The following is a 20,391-nucleotide window of genomic DNA, read 5'->3' as shown; positions in this document are numbered from 1 at the left end:
TTTTACAGTGATTTTCCCCATCTTTTGCTGCAAAAAATTCTTGTGAGCCTTACAATGAAGAACTGTAGAGCTGCAGTTAATTTTTTCCAGAGTGCTGCTGAATGGTATGTTTAAAACCAATCCTCGCAGATACTTAGGTTTCTTAGATTTGTCATCATAGCAAACAGTGACAACGAAATGCATAGGTTCCTAAAACTCTTTTGCATCTTTCTGTAAAACAGCTGTCAGACTCCATAAAAAAGGTAGAGTTTCTGCAATATATTTAGGTGTCTTAAGCAGATCTTACGATAGTCTCTTGCTGACAAGCAAAGCCCCAGATACTGAAAAAACACCTTTTGGAGTGTATCATCTGTCTTAAGCAATGGAGCTAAGTAAAATAATTAAAATAGATTTGGCTCTTTACATGTAAGTAGTTATTAGCTATTTTAAACTCATTGCCCTTGTATGTTTTAAATAATGTGCAGAATTGTGTAAATGTGTATCCATTCATAGAATCATAGAATCATAGAATCATAGAATGCCGAAGGTTGGAAGGGACCTCAGAGGTCATCGAGTCCAACCCCCCTGCTCACGCAGGGTCACCTAGAGCACGTGGCACAGGGCTGCATCCAAGCGGGTTTTAAAGATCTCCAAAGAAGGAGACTCCACAACCTCTCTGGGCAGCCTGTTCCAGTGCTTTGTCACCCTCACAGTGAAGAAATGCTTCCTTAAGTTCCTGTGGAACTTCCGATGCTTCAGTTTGAAGCCATTTCCTCTAGTCCTATCCCTGCCCACCACTGAAAAGAGGCCGCCCCCCTCCTCCTCACTGCCTCCCTTGAGGTATTTATACACACTGATCAGGTCCCCCCTCAGCCTCCTCTTCTCCAGGCTGAACAGACCCAGCTCTCTCAGCCTTTGTTCATATGGTAGATGTTCCAGGCCCCTGATCATCCTGGTAGCCCTGCGCTGGACTCTCTCCAGCAGCTCCACATCCCTCTTGTACTGGGGAGCCTTCTTTTCCTATATTATCCTCTATTGTATAATTCTTTTCCTATATTATCCTCTATTGTAGAGGAAACACATATCTTAGAAGTTTTTTAGAAGGTAGTAGCTATAAAGCCTGGATAGTTACATTCCATGTGTCTTACTGTCACTCTGACTGTGGACCCAGCCACATGTTCCTTGCACCTGTCAAAATAATGTAAAATACTATTGCATTTTTCACTGATGTATTATATTTAAGTGCTTGGGCAATATCCAGCTTCCTCTTAACAAAACTAAAATGTTTATATAAGTTTTTCTGCTTTACTTTTCTTTCTACGAGTTAGAATGCTAGTTTCAGAGTTGCTGTGAACATCTGCTGCAATTCTGTGAAAGCAGGTTGAGATCAGCTGTCCTTATATAAAAGGGATGTTGCTATATAAACTACACTAGAACTTAGGGTGTGTGTAGGCTTTATTTTTGTTTATCTCGGAGCTAAAATTGCAAGTATGCATTTCATGGAGTAATTCACCTAAGAAATTATAATAATGGAATTTATAAACAGACAAAGATAAAATATTTTATTTTGCTTTTATGTATCTCTTACATTTAAATAATAGCTTAAGGGACTTGTAGGCTGTATATAGGCTGTTAAAATAAGAATGATGTCTGTTCTTCCAGTGTGCAACACTTGCAAGTGAAAGAAGAAAACAGTTTTTCTGACGTTGAAGAGCTGTATCTCCAGACAACATTTGATGAGATGGATATTTTCAGTAACTTTGCAGTAAACAGTGGAGATAAAAATGTGACTGGTTCAAGACTTGCCATCAACCAAAATCTTAGGGAAACATTGGAGCACTGTCTTACAGTGATGTCAGAAAAACTTTTAAGTAACTATACTCCTAAGGTAAGTTAGAAATTACTGGGAATTTTGTTGTTGTACTGCCAAACGTTAGAGTTTCAAGCCACAAAGTCTATAGGCTTTCATTCTTTTGCTGCTAAAAATGGATTGCAGACATTAAAAAAAAATCCAATAATATGACAGAAATCTGTATTTCTTTCTGTAATTGTCAAAATATCTATAGTTCCTTCCGGTAAACGGGAGTTTATAAGCTGAATAGAAGTGGAAGTGTGTGCAGAGCTGCTATCTAAACCATTGTTGCCTTTTTTTTTTTTTTTTTTTGGTGTGTGTGTGTGTGTGATTTTTTCCTTCCACTCCTGTCCTCTTGTTGAAAAAAGGGACGAGGAGGGATCTTACTAATGTGTAGAGAATCTGAAGGGAAGGTGTCGAGGGGATGGGGCCAGGCTCTTCCCAGTGGTGCCCAGTGACAGAACAAGAGGCAACGGGCACTAGCTGAACCTCGGGAAGTTTCCTGGCTTACTTAGGGAAATATCATGGCCAGCAGGAGAAGAACTACCCAGGATAGACTTTTGAACCTAACTTCCTTTGACAGGCTTGCCCTGGTTTTAATCTAGTGGTGAAACTTCCTTGCAACTTGTGGTTAACATTCCATAAAATTTTTCAAGCTGAGAGAGTCAGTACTGGAGTTTGGAACAAAATACTGACATTTAGGAATTGTGAAATTTATTTCTTGGTTTACAAGTGTAATAATGGTGCTGTGCATAAGTCCTCCTGTCTTTTACAGATAAGTAACTTTCAGGAATGTGATAGTAATGCTTTTTTAAAGTCTCCTTTTGGAGAAAATAAATCAAAATTATTTGTCTGCTCTTTCTCCTCCTATTATCCAAACAATAAGGGTGAGAAGTGGTCTCTTAAGATATTCCTGCAGCAGATCTGCATGCACTCACAAATCCCTAAAAGGTATTTGACATGGAAGCTGCTAAGAAGCAAGTTAATTTACTAAGATGGCAAGGGGCAGCAGGGGAAATGTGTTCCTGACTAGGCTGATACTCTCTCCTTTCCTGGCAGGAGTTAAAGGAGATAATCAGAGTGCATGGGAAGAGCTGGTGGATGGAATCTAAAGGAAAGGGAGAATTTATATTGTGAATATATATCATGAAGAAAAGTGTTAGGGCCATGGGACGTGCAGAGAGTGTTAAAAGTATTAAAACATGGAGAGTCAGGAGGAGGTGTTAGGGCGCTGGGACTCCCACAAAGTGCAAAACCCCCAAAGCTTCATTGATTCTGGTGAAATATGTTCGTCAGATCTTGAGAGTTAGAGAGAGACACTAGAGAATTCTGTACTTGAATGCAAGTTTAATGTGAAACCACTTGCTTTCATCCTTTGTATTTGGTTTAGTCCAAGCTGATTGCTGCAGAGCACCTTGTCCGATGTGTTGGTCTTTTGGTGGGTGTTCTTGGCTGCTACTGCTACGCTGGCATGCTTACTGAGGAGGATGCCTGTAAATCAGAGCTGTTCCAGAAAGCTAAGGTGAGCAACAGTCTGTTTGGGGGCTATTAAAAATGCAATAGACCTTTAAATATAAAATCATAAAAAATATATGTTTCTATTAACACATTTTCAGAATATGAATGCCTCTGCTGATTTCTATGCCTTAAAAAAGCATAGAGTTGATAGATACCTGAATGTAACTGTTGCTGAAATAGAGGTAACACTGAAATTCTATCAAAACAGTAATAAGTCAGTTTTGTAGCAGAAGATATTCTAAATATTAATATAAATTAATAAATTTCTGTATCACCTCTTTAGTCAGGGAAGATGTAGCCAAAGGACTTAGGTATTTTCATCTAGTAGTGTTTATGCAGGGCTTTGTTAAGATCTTTTGATGGTTTAAGCCACTATGAAGACAGTTCTTTTTTTTATGTGAGTTTTTTTTTCTGAAATAGAGAAACCTATATATTAAGCTTTATGGAGAGATGCCCTATTTTTGTTTTCTAATTAAAATGAAAAAGACCCAAAACCACTGGTCCACTGGTTCACACACACTATATACATATGTATATCAAAACTTGAGTATGGATGAGAGTCACTTTAGTTTAATCTCTGTGTATATGTTGAGATATGAAGGAATTTGAGATATTTTGACTGTGTTATGTTTTTACTAGTCTCTCATTCATTACGCTGGAGAAAGCATTTATTATGCTAAAAACAAACTAAATGAGGATGCCCAAATCAACTCCCTGAGAACTTTGATATTGCAGTACACAAAGTGTTTATGCAACTGTACCAAGGTAGAGTATATAAATAATTTCTGTTTCTCCCTTAATGAATTCACAAACCAGAATATGGTGTCTGGAAAAAAAGTGAATTAACCTATTTCTACTTCTTGCATTCTCACAGAACACTGCTAGTAGGATGCTCTCCGACTTATTTCTACGCTTGTTAACTTCCAAACTTATGAATGATCTCGTAGATATTTGCAAACATCTGGTAAGTTTGTTCTCCATGTTTCTAAATGTTGTGCTTCTTTATGGAGGACTGTTTATATATTATAATACTTTGGAGGCAAACCAAAAGAGGTACCTGTATGTGTACACTTAGTTTTATTGAGATTTCTAATTAGAAACATTTCTGTGCAGCAATCTTACATTGTGAACACAGGTGTAGGAGGGGAAAAAAAGATTTAATGAAAGTTGGGATGCCAGCTTTCATTAAACAACAAATTATATCATGTTAATCTTTAGTTTTGGGGTGGAGAAAGCAGTAGTTACTGTGCCCTTAAGAAAGGTCATATGCCATCCTTTCATTTCTGTATAATTACCACAGAAATCTGTCCTTTTAAAGAGAGCTGTCTTTCAGATGCCCAATGATGTTCTTGGCATTATTTAAAACGTAGCAAATAGTTCCTGTCTTAGGAACCTTGTGTCATAAGGAGTAGTTCAAAGCAAGCAATTTACATGCCTAGAAGATGGGTTTATCACAGAAGATTAAATTCATAAATTCAGGGTAGCACTTATTTTTCTTCACCTCTTTAGCTCACTGGGACCCTGTGAATCTTTTTAGTTCACTGGGAAGCTAGTGTCTTTCTTTGGTTTCGTGCTTATGTTGTTTCTCTTGTCATTAAAAGACAACTTTAAAAAATGTAATGCTTTTGTCAGATGACAATTACTGGGAAACCAAGTGAAGTGAGAGAAGTGGACCGAATGAAGAGTGATCCTGAGGAGAGTATAATGGAAGTAGATAATCAGATGCTTGGTGATGTATTTGATGGTCCTTCTGTGCCTGATATCAGTGATACAAATGAATCTGGTGAGATGCAAAATGCCACTGGTAAGTCTTCCCTAGTGTACAAAACTATTTGCAAAAGCTTAAGACGTTTTTTCTTTGTTTTTAGAACTTGCTCTTTCTTTGAACAACATGTTGAATTGTGATGCTTTGAGTGGGCTGATCAGCTAGCAGCTAATAAGTAATTTCTAAATAGTAATGTCTTTTGCACTTCGTTAGGTTTTTGAAGACATTAACGAAGTGTTCCAGCTTATTGTCTAGGCCACCTGTCCGGTTGTGTCCTGGTTAAAGGTGCTTAATCCTGTTAGGAGCTAAAATCTCTGATATTTTCTCTGTTTTTATGTCTTTCTTAAAATGATGTGCATCTTAGATTTTAACCAGGATTATAATTTCTGTAATAGATTTTAACCAGGACTATGATTTCTTTAATATTTCTTGAAGGGAAAGGAAATGACAATGTTACATTACTACTACACACTCTAGGTCTTTTATTCCCAGCAAGCTGGCCAAGCGCCTTCAGAACTGCCTAATAAATAATTGTAAAGTGTGGCACAGTAGGAGGTGACAAGAGTTCTAAATGTGACAGGAAAATGGCATTTCTATCTATTTCTTTTAAGTCATATTTAAAATTTGGATCAAAATGTTAATATAGTGCTAATGGTCATAATTTCAATTTTGGGGAAACTTTGGATCTGTAGTCTAAAATATATCCTAAGTAGGAGTTAACAGCATAAATCACAGAGGTGCAGATGTTTCTGCTGAGTTTATTGTCTGTCTCCTTGATGGAGAGGCCAGTCATACGTGAGTACGTACAGTGAAAAGCTGCTGTTTCAGCGAGTGTCTTTTCAGATGTGGGAGCAGACTCAAGATGCTAGTTACTGATGCAGTCCTTGTGCGAGCCCAATAGCAAATAAGCTCCAGGGTTGTCATCATTGTATCTATTCTGAGACCTTAATTTGTAACGACGTAAAAAGTGACCAAGCTTTTTATTGTCCCTGGGGAAGCATTTCTAATATGCAAATCCTATTTTCAGGTGCAGTGAGCCCGTTAGCTGAGGAGCAGCTGACAAAGCAGGACTTGCTGCTCCTTGAAATCCTGAGGTTCTTATGCATTTGTGCAACTACAGTCCAAGTTCAGAAAGTGAGCTTCCGAGCCGCCGACGTGCGGAGGAAGCTTTTAATGCTAATGGATAGAAGCACCTTCAATAGTGCTAAACCTTTGCACCTGCATATGGTGAGTGTCAGAGTTGTCTTTTTACAATCTCAATTCTGTACATGTATCTTAAAAAAAAAAAAAAAAAAAAAAGTATATTCTTGGCCGTTCTGTGGCAACACCCTCTTAATAAGACATTAAAATCACTTCTGGTGATTAAAAGTGTGCTGGGATGGAAGAAGGAGGGGTTAACATTTGTTGTAAGCCAGAATTTAAACAGATGTGCTATATAAACATCCTGCTTTTATTGTTAATTACGTATTGAATAGCTAGAAATGTAGTAGAATGGGATCTGTACTTCAGTTTATGAAGGTAATATTATCTGACTGCCAAAATGTATATTTTCCTGAGCCGTATTTTTCCATGGCAGTCTTTGCAAGAAAAAAATGGTCGGTTCCTAACACGTAAGAATTTACAATAGATATCCTATGCATGATTTAATGTAACATATATTTAAAATGTTTGGTAGTTTTTTCTTTTGGTCTACTTATTTTCTAAACTATTATTTCCCACCCCCCCCCCCTTTTTTTTCTTTATATCTCAGTACTTGGTCCTTTTGAAGGAGCTCCCCATTGAAGAAAACCTCTTGCCCGAAGATGATGTTCTTATGCTTCTTAGGCCTCTTTCGTAAGAGAGAAACTGTTCAGCATGTATTAAAGCTATTTTCTTTCAACAGCTGGAGGATTTTTAGACTGTTTAGTGATTCAAACCATTTTTTCTTTCTTTCTTTTCTAGTGATGTGTGTTCCATGTACCGTCAAGATCAAGAAGTTTGTAAAGTAATTCTAAATAACTTGCTTCCTGTAGTAGTAGGACTGGCCCAATCCAACAGTCACAGTGAAGAGATAGGACATGCTCAAGGGCAATTTTTGACAGTTGTTGGAGCCTTTTGGTATGTTTTATTTATTTAATGCAGAAGTTTGTTCATTGATATAAAATATTCAACTTTGTTTTCTATGTGAATACCATATTGGTGCTTTGTGTCCTACTATCAGTATCCCATGAATCCAGATGCTCTTCTCTCTCCAGCATTAAACTTTCCAGATTTTCTGCGTCATGCTGTATTTGTATCAAAGAATTTATTTCAAAATCCTTCAGACAGCTTTATGGAAATATACAGCACACTGTGTTTATTTTCTAAGACTGATTATAATCTGAAATGTGTCAGCAATTAAAACAAGTGATAACTTCAGGAAATAGAAATGAATATTGTTTAAAATTGTAAAATTAAATTGCCAAAAAAAACCATAAAATGTAAAATATAAATATGCACAACATTTAGTACAAAAGAATGAATTGCAAGCAGCTGAAACTAGTTTGTTAGACTTTTTCTCTATGTTGAAGTCAACTTTCTAATTCAAGTGATTCCTATTTTAGGTATTTAGCTCGAGAAAAGAAATGCACAGCACCAGTAAGACTGGCCCTTCTAAAATGCATGAAAGCCTTGCTTGAAGTAAGCCCTGCTTTTCTGACCTTTACTAGCATGTTAAGTATATACTTAAAGTGTGCTTGAAAATCGCATCTAAAGTGCATTTGCATACATCAATGTGTATTTCTTTGTAAGTATTATGTATATTTTAAGCCACAATATTCATTTTTTTCAGGCTGATCCTCATTCAAAGTGGGCTATTCTTAATGTAATAAATAAAGACATTCCTGTCAGTGGTGCTTTCCCACATTTCCTTGCAGATAGTAACCATCAAGTTCGCATTCTTGCTGCAAAGTCCATCACCAGGTAATAGGGTAGATTTTTCTTGTTTGTTTGCTTAGGAAATGTAATAATTGTTTTTAAGGCCATTGTTTTTAAGAATAAAAGTTGATTTTGCATGAGTGGAATATACTTTTCTCACTGTATAGCTGCTCTTTTCAGTAATTTTGTAGCTTTAATCTTGAGGGAATATAGACTTCAGCAAATTACTTTGGTTAAAGTGTTCAGATTTTGACTACATTTGCAGTATTCTGTGCAATATGTATTCTGTGCATGATAGTATGTGTTCACTATATATGGCAATAAATTTTACACTAAATTTGTTGTGCAAAATTTGACTATGAAGCAGTTATCATATAGAAGTAGATGAGCTACTTGTGTAATATAAAAGCAGTTTCGTCTCTTGTTCTGAATACCGTGTGCAGTTCTCTCCCCAACATCTTGAAATGGAAATACAGGAGTAGAGAAAGGATGTTCCAAAGTCTGGAACACTTTGCACACAGCTTTTGGTTGTATAAACTGGAATCCTTCAGAAGGAAGTAGCATTGAATTATAGGAAATCTAACATAAGTCTACAAAATCTTGAGCAGAACCAAGTGAAGATCGGCTCTCTTTCCCAGTATAAAGATTAAGAGGCATCAAATGAAACAAATAGGTTCAAGATTCAAAGAAAATGTGGTTTACTTTCTTCATACAGCACTGTTATCTCATGGCAAGGAGTTTCACAAATTATCTGCACATTGAAGTTCACATGGATTCAAAAAGTAACCGGACAAATTCAGGAAAGAGGAAATCATTGAGGAATACTTAGTACTGTCACCACTTCTAACTTGTGTTTAGAATATATTTATGGGAATTACACATACAAAGCAAATGTACAGTGAGCTTTCTTAGTTATCTGCTATCAGTCACTTAGAAATGGCTAGGATCACCAATGGTATCAACTCATTGTAGTGTTCCTGTTTCTGTTGTAGAAAGCAAAGTGGATTTGGCCTTTATCTACAAAAATTAAATTACTCAAGAAACTTATATATATATGTATATCTAATAAGTATACTCTTATAGTGACGATGACATTGGAGATGACATTGTGATGGTTGTTCAAGTTGGGCTCTTGTCCTGGCAGAGATGGCTAAAGCTTTCTCCTGTCAGGCTACTCTCTGCCATTTTGCCCAACAGATATTTTTGCTGTTATTGGCACTATCTGTGGGAGGGGAAGGAAAGATTGCCATGCTGGAAAGTTGAGAAGAGAATCTGTCCCTCTCTCTCTGTCCCTCTCTCTCTGTCCCTCTCTCTCTGTCCCTCTCTCTCTGTCCCTCTCCTTCCCTCTCAGAAGGATCATATTATTTGCTATGTACAATATGTGTTGTGGATGAAATTTTATGGTAATAATTATTGTTCTTGTTTTAAGTTTGTTTCAAGATCTGAAACAGCGAGATGCTTCTGGCTTGTTGATACCTCTTCCTTTGAAGCTCCAGCAAAAGGCTTTTGAGAATGCGTATCTCCGAGTTCAGGAAGGAATGAGAAATCTGGTACCAAAAATCTAGTCACTAGTTATACCTAACTTCTGGGTTATGCTTAAGATGGCTTTTAAAATGAACATGTTTAGTTTTCTAAGAACATTAATTCTTCTGATCTTTTGATAATATGAATGCGATGAAACGAGGTGGTAAGTAGTAAAGAGAAGTTCCTTGACTTCTTGAATCAGTAGCTTTTTTTCCCCACATCACAAATTTGTAAACATTTTGAGTGATTTTTGAAGTGCTCTTCGGCTTAATACACTGATTGTTGTTTATTTTATTACAGTAATACTTAGGAAGCAAAGTGTAGCCTCAGAATTCAAGGCAATTAGAGAACTAGAGAGAAGGAGACAATGTGACCTCCAATTCCATAAAGCATAAGAACAGGTTTTGAAATGTTACAGAGATGATGTTTTCGGTGTTGTGTTACAGCAGTGATTTTCACAAACTCCAAATTTGGTTTATGTTCGTTCTCGTAGACTCATATAAATGTTATTTTTGAGACATGGTTGAAAACCTCAGGCAAAATCTTGCTGTAGGGTCTGTTTTGAGGGCAATGAATTTTGCAGAGGAGCAGAAGACCTATCATTGCTTTTAAGTGTATTGCCTTTGTTTAAACTGCCAAGAAATGAAGAAGGCAAAAATGCTGCTATATGAATTAGTGTGTGAAATGCAAGCAGGTAGTTTTTAAGCTATCAAAGCAAGATTTTCATCAATGTCCTTCATAAATTGAGAGATTTGTCTTGGTCTTGAATGTTTATACAAATTTTTCATTATTTTTTACTGAAGGTCAGTGGTGCAAGTCCTGAAGATCTTTTGGATGAGCAGTGTAACAGGAAAGCAGTTTTGTTGATGCTTATAGCCATGATTCTGTGCTGCAGTCCAATATGTGAGAAGCAAGCTTTGTTTGCTATTTGCCAGTCTATGAAAGAGAATGGATTAGAACCTCACCTTGTGAAAAAGGCAAGTATAAAATTCCCTTTTATATTTAGGCTAGAAATTAAATTAAATATGTCACCTCTTGTTATCTCTTCTTATTTCTGCTTGTCTCTACCCAGCAAAAAGTGTAGTCTTTGTCCTTCTCACAGGTTTATTTCCTAATTACACTCTTAGAAGATAGGATAATATACACAGTAAAATAGTATTGTATGCTGGATAGAAGCTGATTAACACAAATACCCGTGAACAGGTTTGGGGAGGTCATGGAGATAAAATGTTTTTACAATACCATTGTATCATATATCTTGGATGCTACTTTGTCATCTTATTTATTGCATAGGTTTTGAAGAAAGTATCTGACATTTTTGGCTATAAAAATGTAGAGGACTTCATGACATCACATTTAGACTATTTGGTAATGGAATGGCTGAAAATAAATGACAGTGGATATAGCCTGTCTACTTTTCCTTATGTTCTTCTGAACTGTACAAGTCTTGAGGAATTCTACAGGTAAGTCTGTCATATGGAAGCAATTTATCTGCATTTATTTACAATTGTGACACAGCATTTCAAATGTGCATAGGAGTAATGAAACATGATTTTGTTGTAGAAAGTACATGTTGAGAGCTATTAAAATGTATGGAAAGTATCTTGGGTATTATATTTATGCTGGTTAGATTTGTTGTATAGCAGCAGCTAAACAGGCATTCCTAGTTTAATTATGCAATAGAGGCATAGTGTCTGCTGTACTATGCTTGAAAAATAAGATTTCTTTTTCAAAAATAATGAGTAATTCAAGGACATTCTGAAAATGCATTTATTACATTTAGGTCTTGTTATAAAGTTTTGGTTCCACATCTGGTGATTAGAAGTCAGTTTGGAGATGTGAAATCACTTGCCAGCATGATTGAAACAGACTGGAAGCAGGTTCTTGCAGACTGTTTTCCAAAGATACTTGTGAATATCCTGCCATATTTTGCCTATGAAAGCCATGGAAAGAGTGAAATAGCTGAGCAAAGAGATACAGCTTCGAAAGTCTACGACATGCTTAAGGATGAAAATTGCCTAGGAAAACAGGTATCTGTTTTAAATGTATAAATTGAGATGTATGGCATCTAACAGAAACTTCTTTATGTTCTGTAAAAATAGCCAATGCCCATGAACTCAGAATATTTCTATTACCATAATAAAGCCAAACTAAGATAATCTTTATCCCAAGTTTTTAGGTAATCAGTAGCATCTTACGGGAAGACAGTTGATTTGAAGTCTGTTAAAGTTGTTTTAAAGTTGTTCATTTAAAAAAAAATACTTGAAGCATTGAATTATTTTAGTCATTTCTTTTTTTGTTAAAACATTGTTTTTCCTCCTCAGCAAATGGACAGTTTATCTCACAGTAACTTACCAGAGGTTGTGGTTGAGCTGTTGATGACCTTGCATGAACCACCTGACACCAACACAGAAGAAGGAGCTCATCTAAGTAAATACATAAGGTCTGTATTTGGGTGTTTGTACTTCAGTATTTGTACTGTACTTCAGTACTGAAGTACTTGTACTTCAGTTAATGGAAAGAGGAAGTAGATGACCAAGAGAATCCTGTTAGATGTTGCTGAGTCGGTCTATGATTATGCCACTTTAGATCAATTACAACCAGTATGGAACTACCCTCTTTGTAATATTGGTCATATTCTAATGCCTGTAAGTTCAAATTTTTCTTTTAAATAAAAATTTGCCTTTCACAACAGTTCTTGTAGTGGCAGCCCTGACATTTGCTAAGGAGGTTGCTTCCCTAGCACCAAATAAACTACTGAATTCCGAATTAACATGAATATTTTAATGTCCCAGATATCTTAATTTTTGCTCTGTGCTTTTCACCTAATAGTATCACTATTTGTATACTTGTATCAGGAAATAATTTTATAAGATTTTTGCATTTAAATACAAGCTACTGAATCATAGACTCCTTAAGGTTGGAAGGGAACTTCAGAGATATCTAGTCCAAGCCCCCTGCACACACAGAGTCACCTAGAGCACGAGGCACAGGATTGCGTTCAAGCAGGTTTTGAAGATCTCCAGAGATGGAGACTCCACAACCTCCCTGGGGAGCCTGTTCCAGGGCTCTGTCACCCTCACAGTTAAAATTTTTTTCCTTAAGTTCCTGCGGAACTTTAGTGCTTCAGTTTGTGACTGTTTCCTCCAGTCCTATCCGTGGCCACCACTGAAAAGAGGTTGCCCCATCCTCCTCCCTCCCTCCCTTGAGGTATTTATAGACACTGGTCAGATCTCCCTCAGCCTTCGCTTCTTCAGGCTGAACAGCCCCAGCTCTCTCAGCCTCAGGGAAAAAAAAAAAAAAAGTCCAAAGTAATTTAAGGAGATATTTTTAATGTATAAATATAACATTAAAAGCAAGCAAAGCATTTCTCAGCTATGCAGATTTTCACCAAAGTTAAACTGAGATTTTCAGAAATTCATAGAAGAAAATTGTGTGAGTTTATTTACAGACTTCTTCGTGTCTGCTTAAAACCAATTTTTTTCTTTTAAGAACAGAATGGTGAGGATAAGACTCAGGAAACTTAGCTTTTACTGTTCTGTTATTATCATAATACATGTCTTTTCGCTTCACTGTCTCAGAGAAGTTGCCTTTCCCTCTAAGATAGGGATGAATTCTCTTAGTAGTCATTTCCATTCACTTCCTTAGCCGCATTGTCCTGAGAACGACGAAATGCAGAATCTTTGTCGTGACTTGCAATTAGATTTTCCTATGAAATACCTTAGATGAGATTTTCTTTTTTAGTCATATTATGTTTCAAAAAATAATAAAGAATATCAAATGACATACGTGTGGCTTTCCTGATACTTTTTGTGGTTCTCACTCACTGACAATAGAAAATGTTTCCCAGCAATTATCTTTTTGTTTAATGAGACTGTCTTATTCAATACACAAGTTTGATTCTTGAGAAGAATAATATCCCTTTTTCATTCTTTCAGGGAACTGGATCCTGCTCCTAATCCTCCTCATTTTCCATCTCACATAATTAAGGCAACCTTGGACTATATCAGCAATTGTCATAAAAGCAAATTAAAAAGTCTCATAGCAGTTCTTTCTAAAAACCCTGTAAGTACATCATGATGCTTTCTTAAAATTATTTTTTAGTGTATGATAGATACATTAAGTATTTTCATCATATCTAAGTGGACATGAGTACAACCTCAGAAATCTTTCTCCCTTGTTTACATTCTGAAAAGAAAGAAGTCTTTTGTTCTGAGGCAAAATAATCTTTGAAAAATTACATCCTTAAAGTATAATTGAGTTATAAATATTAATAACACATATATAATTTTTCTCTAAAAAAAATAAGAGTTATAGGATTTATAATCCTTGGAGAACTGGTCTCTACAAAGCTTTTTTGTTTGTTTCAAAAAGGCAAAAATAGTAAACACTGTTGTCTATGTTCTTTAAAAAGCATGTATTTCTGTTGCTTAGAATTTTTTTTCTTGATGGTATTGACATTATGAATTATCTTTTAATTAGCAATTCTGTTCATTTTTAGGACTCATTCCAGAAAATTCTTCTGGCCCTCTGTAAGCAAGCATCAGATACAAACAATGTGTACAAGAAACACAGAGTTCTTATAATCTATCACCTGTTCGTCAGTCTGTTACTGAAAGAGATAAAAGATGGTTTGGGAGGAGCGTGGGCTTTTGTCCTCCGAGATGTAATTTATACCCTGATACACCATATCAACAGCAGGTGAATATACTGATCCTCTCTCATTCTTTTTTTTTTTCTCTATGGCTTTGTGACTGTCCTAACCTTACATGTCATTATTGCTAGTAGATATCAATTCATATATAGAAGATATTCAAAAAATGTGTGTGACTGTCAACTGATCATGGAGCTCCTTTCTTTCCCGTTGCATAGTAGGTTAGTACTTGAGAAGATAATAATTTATAATTCTTTGCTTTCACTGCTGGCAGACCCAGTGTTATGAGAGATGTATCAATGCGCAGTTTTTCGCTCTGCTGTGATCTTCTTCATCATGTTTGCCACACAGCCATCACATGTTGCAATGATGCCCTGGAGAGCCACCTTCCTGTTATTGTAGGGACCCTCATCCCCCTTGCTGTGGAGCAGCCTGAGATTCAGGAACAGGTAGTTTGGACTTGCAATTGCTGTTTAAATGTATTCCTTTTCTGTTAACTTTTTAGTTCATGTTCAGGTCATAAAGCAAGGATGTTTCTTAATCTCTTTTCTTTCTATTGACTTTTTATTTTCAGGTCCTAGGCTTACTGAAGTACCTGGTAATAGATAATAAGGATAATGAAAGTCTGTACCAAGCAATCAAATGTTTAGATCCTTTTCCTGAATATTCTGCTTTTAAAGATTTGCGGGCAACTCAACAGAGGATAAAATACAGCAAAGGGGCATATTCCCTTTTGGAGGTGATTGCCTTTTAACTTATACATCATAGTCTAGTGACTGTAATGCTTCTGTTTTTCTTTTTTTTTTTTTTTTTTAATGAAAAACGTTTTTCCAGCTATACGATGTAATTGAGAAAGATTTAAGTTAGACGTGATCTCTTTTATTCCTGTTTCAGAAATGGAGATGATGGTAGGTCTCCATTCTTACTTAAATCTGTTAATAGTTACATTGTGGGCTGCTGAGAAGCATATCTTTTTTTGAAACCTTTTTTGCATGCTTTATATGCTTAATAAAGGATATTGTTTTGCAGGAAATGAATCACTTTCTCTCAGTCAGTGTCTGTGATTCACTGCCCTTAACGCGGCTTGAAGGACTCTATGATTTGCGCAAACAACTGGAAAAATATAAGGATCAGATGAAGGATCTCCTGAAATACTTCCAGGGTACAGACAGCTGATTGTTTTATTCCTTTCTATATCTAGTTTTATATGTGTAGCCATATCATCAAATTCTGATTTGGCATTGAATGTTTTACTGTCTGTTCTACCTGTGTTTGATGCCATTTGCACAGACTTTGAAGAATCTGCCAAATTACGACTCAAAGTAACAGTAGCTTTTGTGAACACCAAACAAGGTCTACTAATTAGTTCTTTTAGGAGCTATCATTATTATATTATCACAGTTGAGTGAATGTGAAAATGTTATGTTTCTTAGATGTTATGTTTAGCTTAAGTGCTGTCGCTGGAGTGATATACTATGACTTCACTGTGTTTTATTTTAACTGACAGTAATATTCACACTGAAAATAGCATTTGTATGGTCTAGTTATGGAGATTCTTTGATATAGCCAAAGTTAGGTGTAGAAAAGTTTTCAAGATGTGATGATTGTATGGCCTGCTTAATACCAACTTGCTTGAACATTAATAATGCATGTTGACATTGGTAGGTGCAAGTTATCAAAGAAGCATTTTGTTCTAATATGTTCACATTACAAATAAAGCAGTGATGTTTTGTGGGTTTACTGTTCTTTCTCAATGACAGAAAACCCAGAAGACTCTGCAATAGTGAAGTTGGTGGTGAGTTTACTGCAGCTCTCCAAGATGGCAATCAACCATACAGGGCAAAAAGCTGTGCTAGGTGAGTTGTTCAGTCCCACAGGTGTCCTAGGGCTGTCATTGCAAACCAGGGTTTGTAGCTGTGCTCAGTGGTATTTCAAAAAATGTTTCATGTTTCATTTGAAAATTTGGAAGGCATATTTTAGTGGAATTTAACATGGTTGGCCATCATTTTCTCTATTACTAAAATTCTTCTCACTGTTTACGTTGAGTACCTTACACTTAGTTCAAAGGACCGAAATAAAAATCCAAATTACTTCTTTCCAAATGTTTATGTATAAAATAGGCAGATACAGGAGTGTCAAGAACATTTGTCTTACAATTTTTCAGGTGAAAAATACCCTAGCAGCTCACACTGACTTCAGCATTAACTTCTTGCTCAGCACCTCTGCAAGCTGTGTTTTAATCTCTTCTGCAATATCTTTCCTTAGATGGCTTATTAATCTTAGTTCATAATGCAACCTGTATTGCTTCAGTTTGTTCTTCATTTGCTGTGGCAGTTGAAGAAATGTTGTATAAGATTGAAAAGTTTCAAGGCACAGTGAAGTGCAGACTAGCAAGGATAGCTAAAGCTCCAAAATGTGGCAAATACGAAGGAAGGAGCAGGAAAATAGATATGTCTAATTTTTGTTCCTTTATAGTAAAACTTTTTTTGTAACTATTTTCAAAGTGAAACTTTTTTTTTTTCTTGTTTATTTTTTCTTGTATGTGCTCTTTTTAAGAAGTGTTTTCTCTGTCTGGAAAGCAAATGAGAAACATACTGGTACATGACTTCCTGCAAAATGTAAAATGCAGGTAGCAATTCTTATTTGGCTTACAGGCTACTGTGTTTCCTGTTGCTCTTATGTTTAGAAGATGAATGTCTTGTTGCTGTTGTTCTGATTTTTTACATTTATCTGTTTTTTTCACATAACTTATTTAATCAAAAATAGAATCTGTGTCTGCTTAAACTACATAATTAAGAGCTTAAGGCACTTCTAGAAAATTGAGGTAGATGGGAAAAACTGTGTTTTTTATGAGTCTGCAAAATCTATATAAATGCAAATTTATATTAATTGATGAGTCACAGCAAATTTTAGGGTGAGACCATGCCTGAATGTGAGGCCTATAACATTGCCTGCATTTGCAGAGGCTGTTGGAAGTTGCTTGGGAGAAATAGGTCCCATGGATTTCTCCACCATAGCTCTTCAGCATGCTGAAAATGTCCTGGATTCCAAGGCAGTGGACCTCCTTGGAGACAGAAAACATCAGTGGGTCTTCATAGTGTTAACTCAAATAAATACTGCTTTGACAGATAACTGGTGAGTATGCTGCTTTATTTCATTTTTTAGCTCAAGGTTTAAGATGAGCTATTAAGCTGTGCTAATATATTTGAAAGGGCATTTGGATCGTATCTGTTAATGCCCAATTACATGCTGCTTACATACTTTACTTATCAAGTTAAGCTTAGATGTTTCATAGAAATTCTCAAGTTAGGCTCAAGACAGATAAACTCTCTGTTTTGTACTAATTTGTGCCTAATACAGAGGATAGTAATGTTGTAAATCCTGAAGCTTTGCTTTATAACAAAATAGGGGGTTGCATATCTTAGTCATTGTAAGCTCCTAATTTGCAGTACACTTTCTTGTTTGATTGTTAAACTAATTGGCTTGTACTGTTGTGAAAGTGCTAGTGATAATAAAACATGTTAATAAAATAAAATGGCACTGTGTGTGTTATTCTTTCAGTATTGATGTTAGAGCTGCTGCTGTTTCCTGTTTGAAAAACATTTTAGCCACTAAGTCTGGCAGTGAATTTTGGGAGATGTATAAAAACAAAGCGGATCCCATGTTAATCTATCTGCAGCCTTTCAGAATGTCTAGGAAGAAGGTACTTCTGATCTGCCTGGTTTATATGAAATAAGACTTTGGGAAAACGAATGGAAATACATATTTTTTAAAAAGGTGAATCTGAAAATACTTGCAGAGATAGTTTTGGTGAATCCAAAACTCCAGCCGTTTTAATGGCTGCTATTTTACTATTGCTTTTCTACATCTTCTGTTTCATTTATTCATGGGGAGGGAGACCTAATTTTGTACTTAATATTCATATTGTAAATCAGACCAAATATTTAAAAAAAAAACAGTAAAGGAAATATTTTGATTCTTAGGTCCAAATATGCCACCATTTGGGGCTTCTAATGTCAATTTGACAATAGAAACCCGTGCTCTTTCATTGTTATATGCTATCTGTTTACTTAGTAACCTAATACATATTTTCCCAGAATTCCAGAATCAATTGATGCAAATACTTGTTGGAAAATCTGTAAGAAGTAAAGTTGCGTAATTAACCACAAATAAAACTGAATTTTAAAGCTTTTGATTTGTACTCTAAATATAATGTCTGCTGTAACCGTGTTGGTACTGTCAGTAAAAATTTATTTTTGACACTTCCAGACTCCCTACAAAAGTTTTCTCAATCACATGAGCAAAGCTAATAGCTATTATTGTCATTTAATTGAAGTGACATTTAATATTGCATTGTATTTTTTTAAAGAGCAGGTTGCATCTTTTTGTATTTGCATTTTCCTTGTAGGTTTTTGCGGTGCCAACTAACGATACGGAGCCTCGTTCAGAAACGTTGGATGACCCAAATCTGTGGATTCCCCTGGGAGAAAGTCATGAGAGCTGGATCAAGAGGCTGACCAGCTCCATCCTGGCCAGCGGGGGGGTGCAAAATGAGGTCCTGCAGTTAATGAAGCCTCTGTGCGAGGTAAGTCTGCACACAGACACTTCTGGGCAAGCTCCTGTGCAAAGATACGTGATGGCTGATGTTCCTGTTAAGCAGTGATTTCTGCTTAAATCATTGTTTACTCTTAATAATTGTTCAGGCACTACAGACATCAATAAATCAATTCTTTAAATATGAGATCTGAGAGGTTTGTATTATCATAGTTTAATTTTATATCACTACTTTAGCTGAGTGTCAGTGTAACCTTACTAAATTTTTACAGATTTTGCATCGTTTCTTAAGCAGTAAATACTCGTTGGAGTATTTACCTGTTTTGTGTCTGCATTGACACCTTTTTTTCTTTCTGGTTTTGTTGCAAATTAAGGAAATAGAGTGACCAGTAGGCTCTTGAGTGTGCTGATAAGCTGAGAAGGAAGAGAGTTTGGTTGCTTTTCTGAGCAGCTGCTGTGCATGTCCCTGTTCTAGGTGAAAACAGACTTGTGTCGAACTTTGCTCCCATACCTGATTCATGACATCCTTCTTCAAGACCCAAATGAATCTTGGCGAAATCTTTTGTCAGTGCAAATCCAGAAGTTTTTTACAGCCTGTTGTAAATTTGCCTCATCCAGCAGATCTACTACACCACCAAACTCCAGCTCAGGTAATGTCACGTTTTTCTTCCAGCTAAAAGAGAGATTCTGATTGCAAAAAAGTTTACCTTCTGCTGACATCAGATGTATGATGCAGATTTGTTTTAGGCAGACAGAGTTTTGGGAACTTTTGTCCAGTTGTTCACTATTTTTCTTTGGAGATACCAGTAATTTTGGAGCTGCTTTTTGGCAGGACATGAGAACTTGCTCCTGGGTAGCTTCTTTCCATAGTCATGACTAGGCAATATTGATTACTTGATGAATTCAAATATGATCCAGTGTTGTATACTGAGAGACTAAGAGTGAACTGCTTTAAAATGACAAGTTGATAGTTTGATTTTTCACATGTTTGATTGAATAAAAGCAGTTTTTCGTCTGGATTTCCTCCCGAAAGAGACCAACCTTCGCTTCAGCTTCTGCCTAATGCTGGATATGGTCTCTCTGCACAGTCAAAAGATTTGCTCTACATGAGCAGAGTGGAAGGGAGCTATAAGACATGTCAGCCTGACCATGTCTCTGTTGTCTCTCTTTGGAGAAGATCTGTAATTTTTGGCTGAATTAGTCTTTTCAAAATACATACTTAGTTATTTCTTCTGAAATGCATACTGACAACAACCTCTGCAGTTGTTTTCTTGTCATTTGATCTGTAATTCAGTACTGAAGAAAACAATCTTTTCTTCTGGTTTTCTTGGTCAGTGTCTTTTTCTTTACCTCACTCGCTGATACTTTGTGGAGACCAAATATAAATCAGTTTTAAAAAAATCAGAGGTTCGACTGATCAAATTACAGAAGAGGAAGTAGAAATCTCTTAGAGGCATTGACCATACAGTGGCAGCAGACTCAGCCTTGCCCAATAGAGGCTAAGTCAGTGTTAGCAAGTAGCAGAGTGAGAATGGATCTGGAGAATAAAATGTCAGAGTACATTGGGTACTTAAACTCAAATTCTGTGTATTTGGACATAAAGTGTGTGGAATATCCTCTGTGAGTCCTGGGTAACAGCAAAAAGGAAGC

At 36.2% G+C, this 20,391-nt stretch overlaps 1 protein-coding gene across 3 annotated transcripts in view; it reads left to right on the top strand.

Moving 5' to 3' along the window:
- ATM (ATM serine/threonine kinase) overlaps nt 1-20,391 on the top strand; it is a 55,122-nt gene that overhangs the window by 8,912 nt on the left and 25,819 nt on the right. For 2 of the 3 annotated variants that reach the window (XM_026035009.1, XM_026035008.1), the window contains exons 12-37: nt 9-104; nt 1,642-1,867; nt 3,222-3,353; nt 3,989-4,114; nt 4,224-4,313; nt 4,982-5,153; nt 6,142-6,341; nt 6,865-6,947; nt 7,056-7,211; nt 7,697-7,772; nt 7,924-8,054; nt 9,439-9,559; nt 10,337-10,510; nt 10,827-10,996; nt 11,317-11,563; nt 11,858-11,976; nt 13,472-13,598; nt 14,035-14,234; nt 14,462-14,636; nt 14,762-14,926; nt 15,217-15,349; nt 15,948-16,043; nt 17,151-17,322; nt 17,749-17,890; nt 18,596-18,772; nt 19,217-19,391. In XM_026035009.1, coding sequence (XP_025890794.1) covers nt 9-104; nt 1,642-1,867; nt 3,222-3,353; nt 3,989-4,114; nt 4,224-4,313; nt 4,982-5,153; nt 6,142-6,341; nt 6,865-6,947; nt 7,056-7,211; nt 7,697-7,772; nt 7,924-8,054; nt 9,439-9,559; nt 10,337-10,510; nt 10,827-10,996; nt 11,317-11,563; nt 11,858-11,976; nt 13,472-13,598; nt 14,035-14,234; nt 14,462-14,636; nt 14,762-14,926; nt 15,217-15,349; nt 15,948-16,043; nt 17,151-17,322; nt 17,749-17,890; nt 18,596-18,772; nt 19,217-19,391 — 3,881 coding nt within the window. Of the gene's footprint in view, nt 1-8; nt 105-1,641; nt 1,868-3,221; nt 3,354-3,988; nt 4,115-4,223; nt 4,314-4,981; nt 5,154-6,141; nt 6,342-6,864; nt 6,948-7,055; nt 7,212-7,696; nt 7,773-7,923; nt 8,055-9,438; nt 9,560-10,336; nt 10,511-10,826; nt 10,997-11,316; nt 11,564-11,857; nt 11,977-13,471; nt 13,599-14,034; nt 14,235-14,461; nt 14,637-14,761; nt 14,927-15,216; nt 15,350-15,947; nt 16,044-17,150; nt 17,323-17,748; nt 17,891-18,595; nt 18,773-19,216; nt 19,392-20,391 lie in introns of those variants that run through there. The other variant, XM_026035010.1, reaches the window with a different exon arrangement.

This window comes from Nothoprocta perdicaria, unplaced genomic scaffold (assembly GCF_003342845.1).
Source record: "Nothoprocta perdicaria isolate Ctin4 unplaced genomic scaffold, notPer1 scaffold_155, whole genome shotgun sequence".
Classification (NCBI taxonomy): Eukaryota; Metazoa; Chordata; class Aves; order Tinamiformes; family Tinamidae; genus Nothoprocta; species Nothoprocta perdicaria.
The sequence above is the reverse complement of the archived record's forward strand: the minus strand, read 5'-3'. Positions and strand labels throughout refer to the sequence as shown.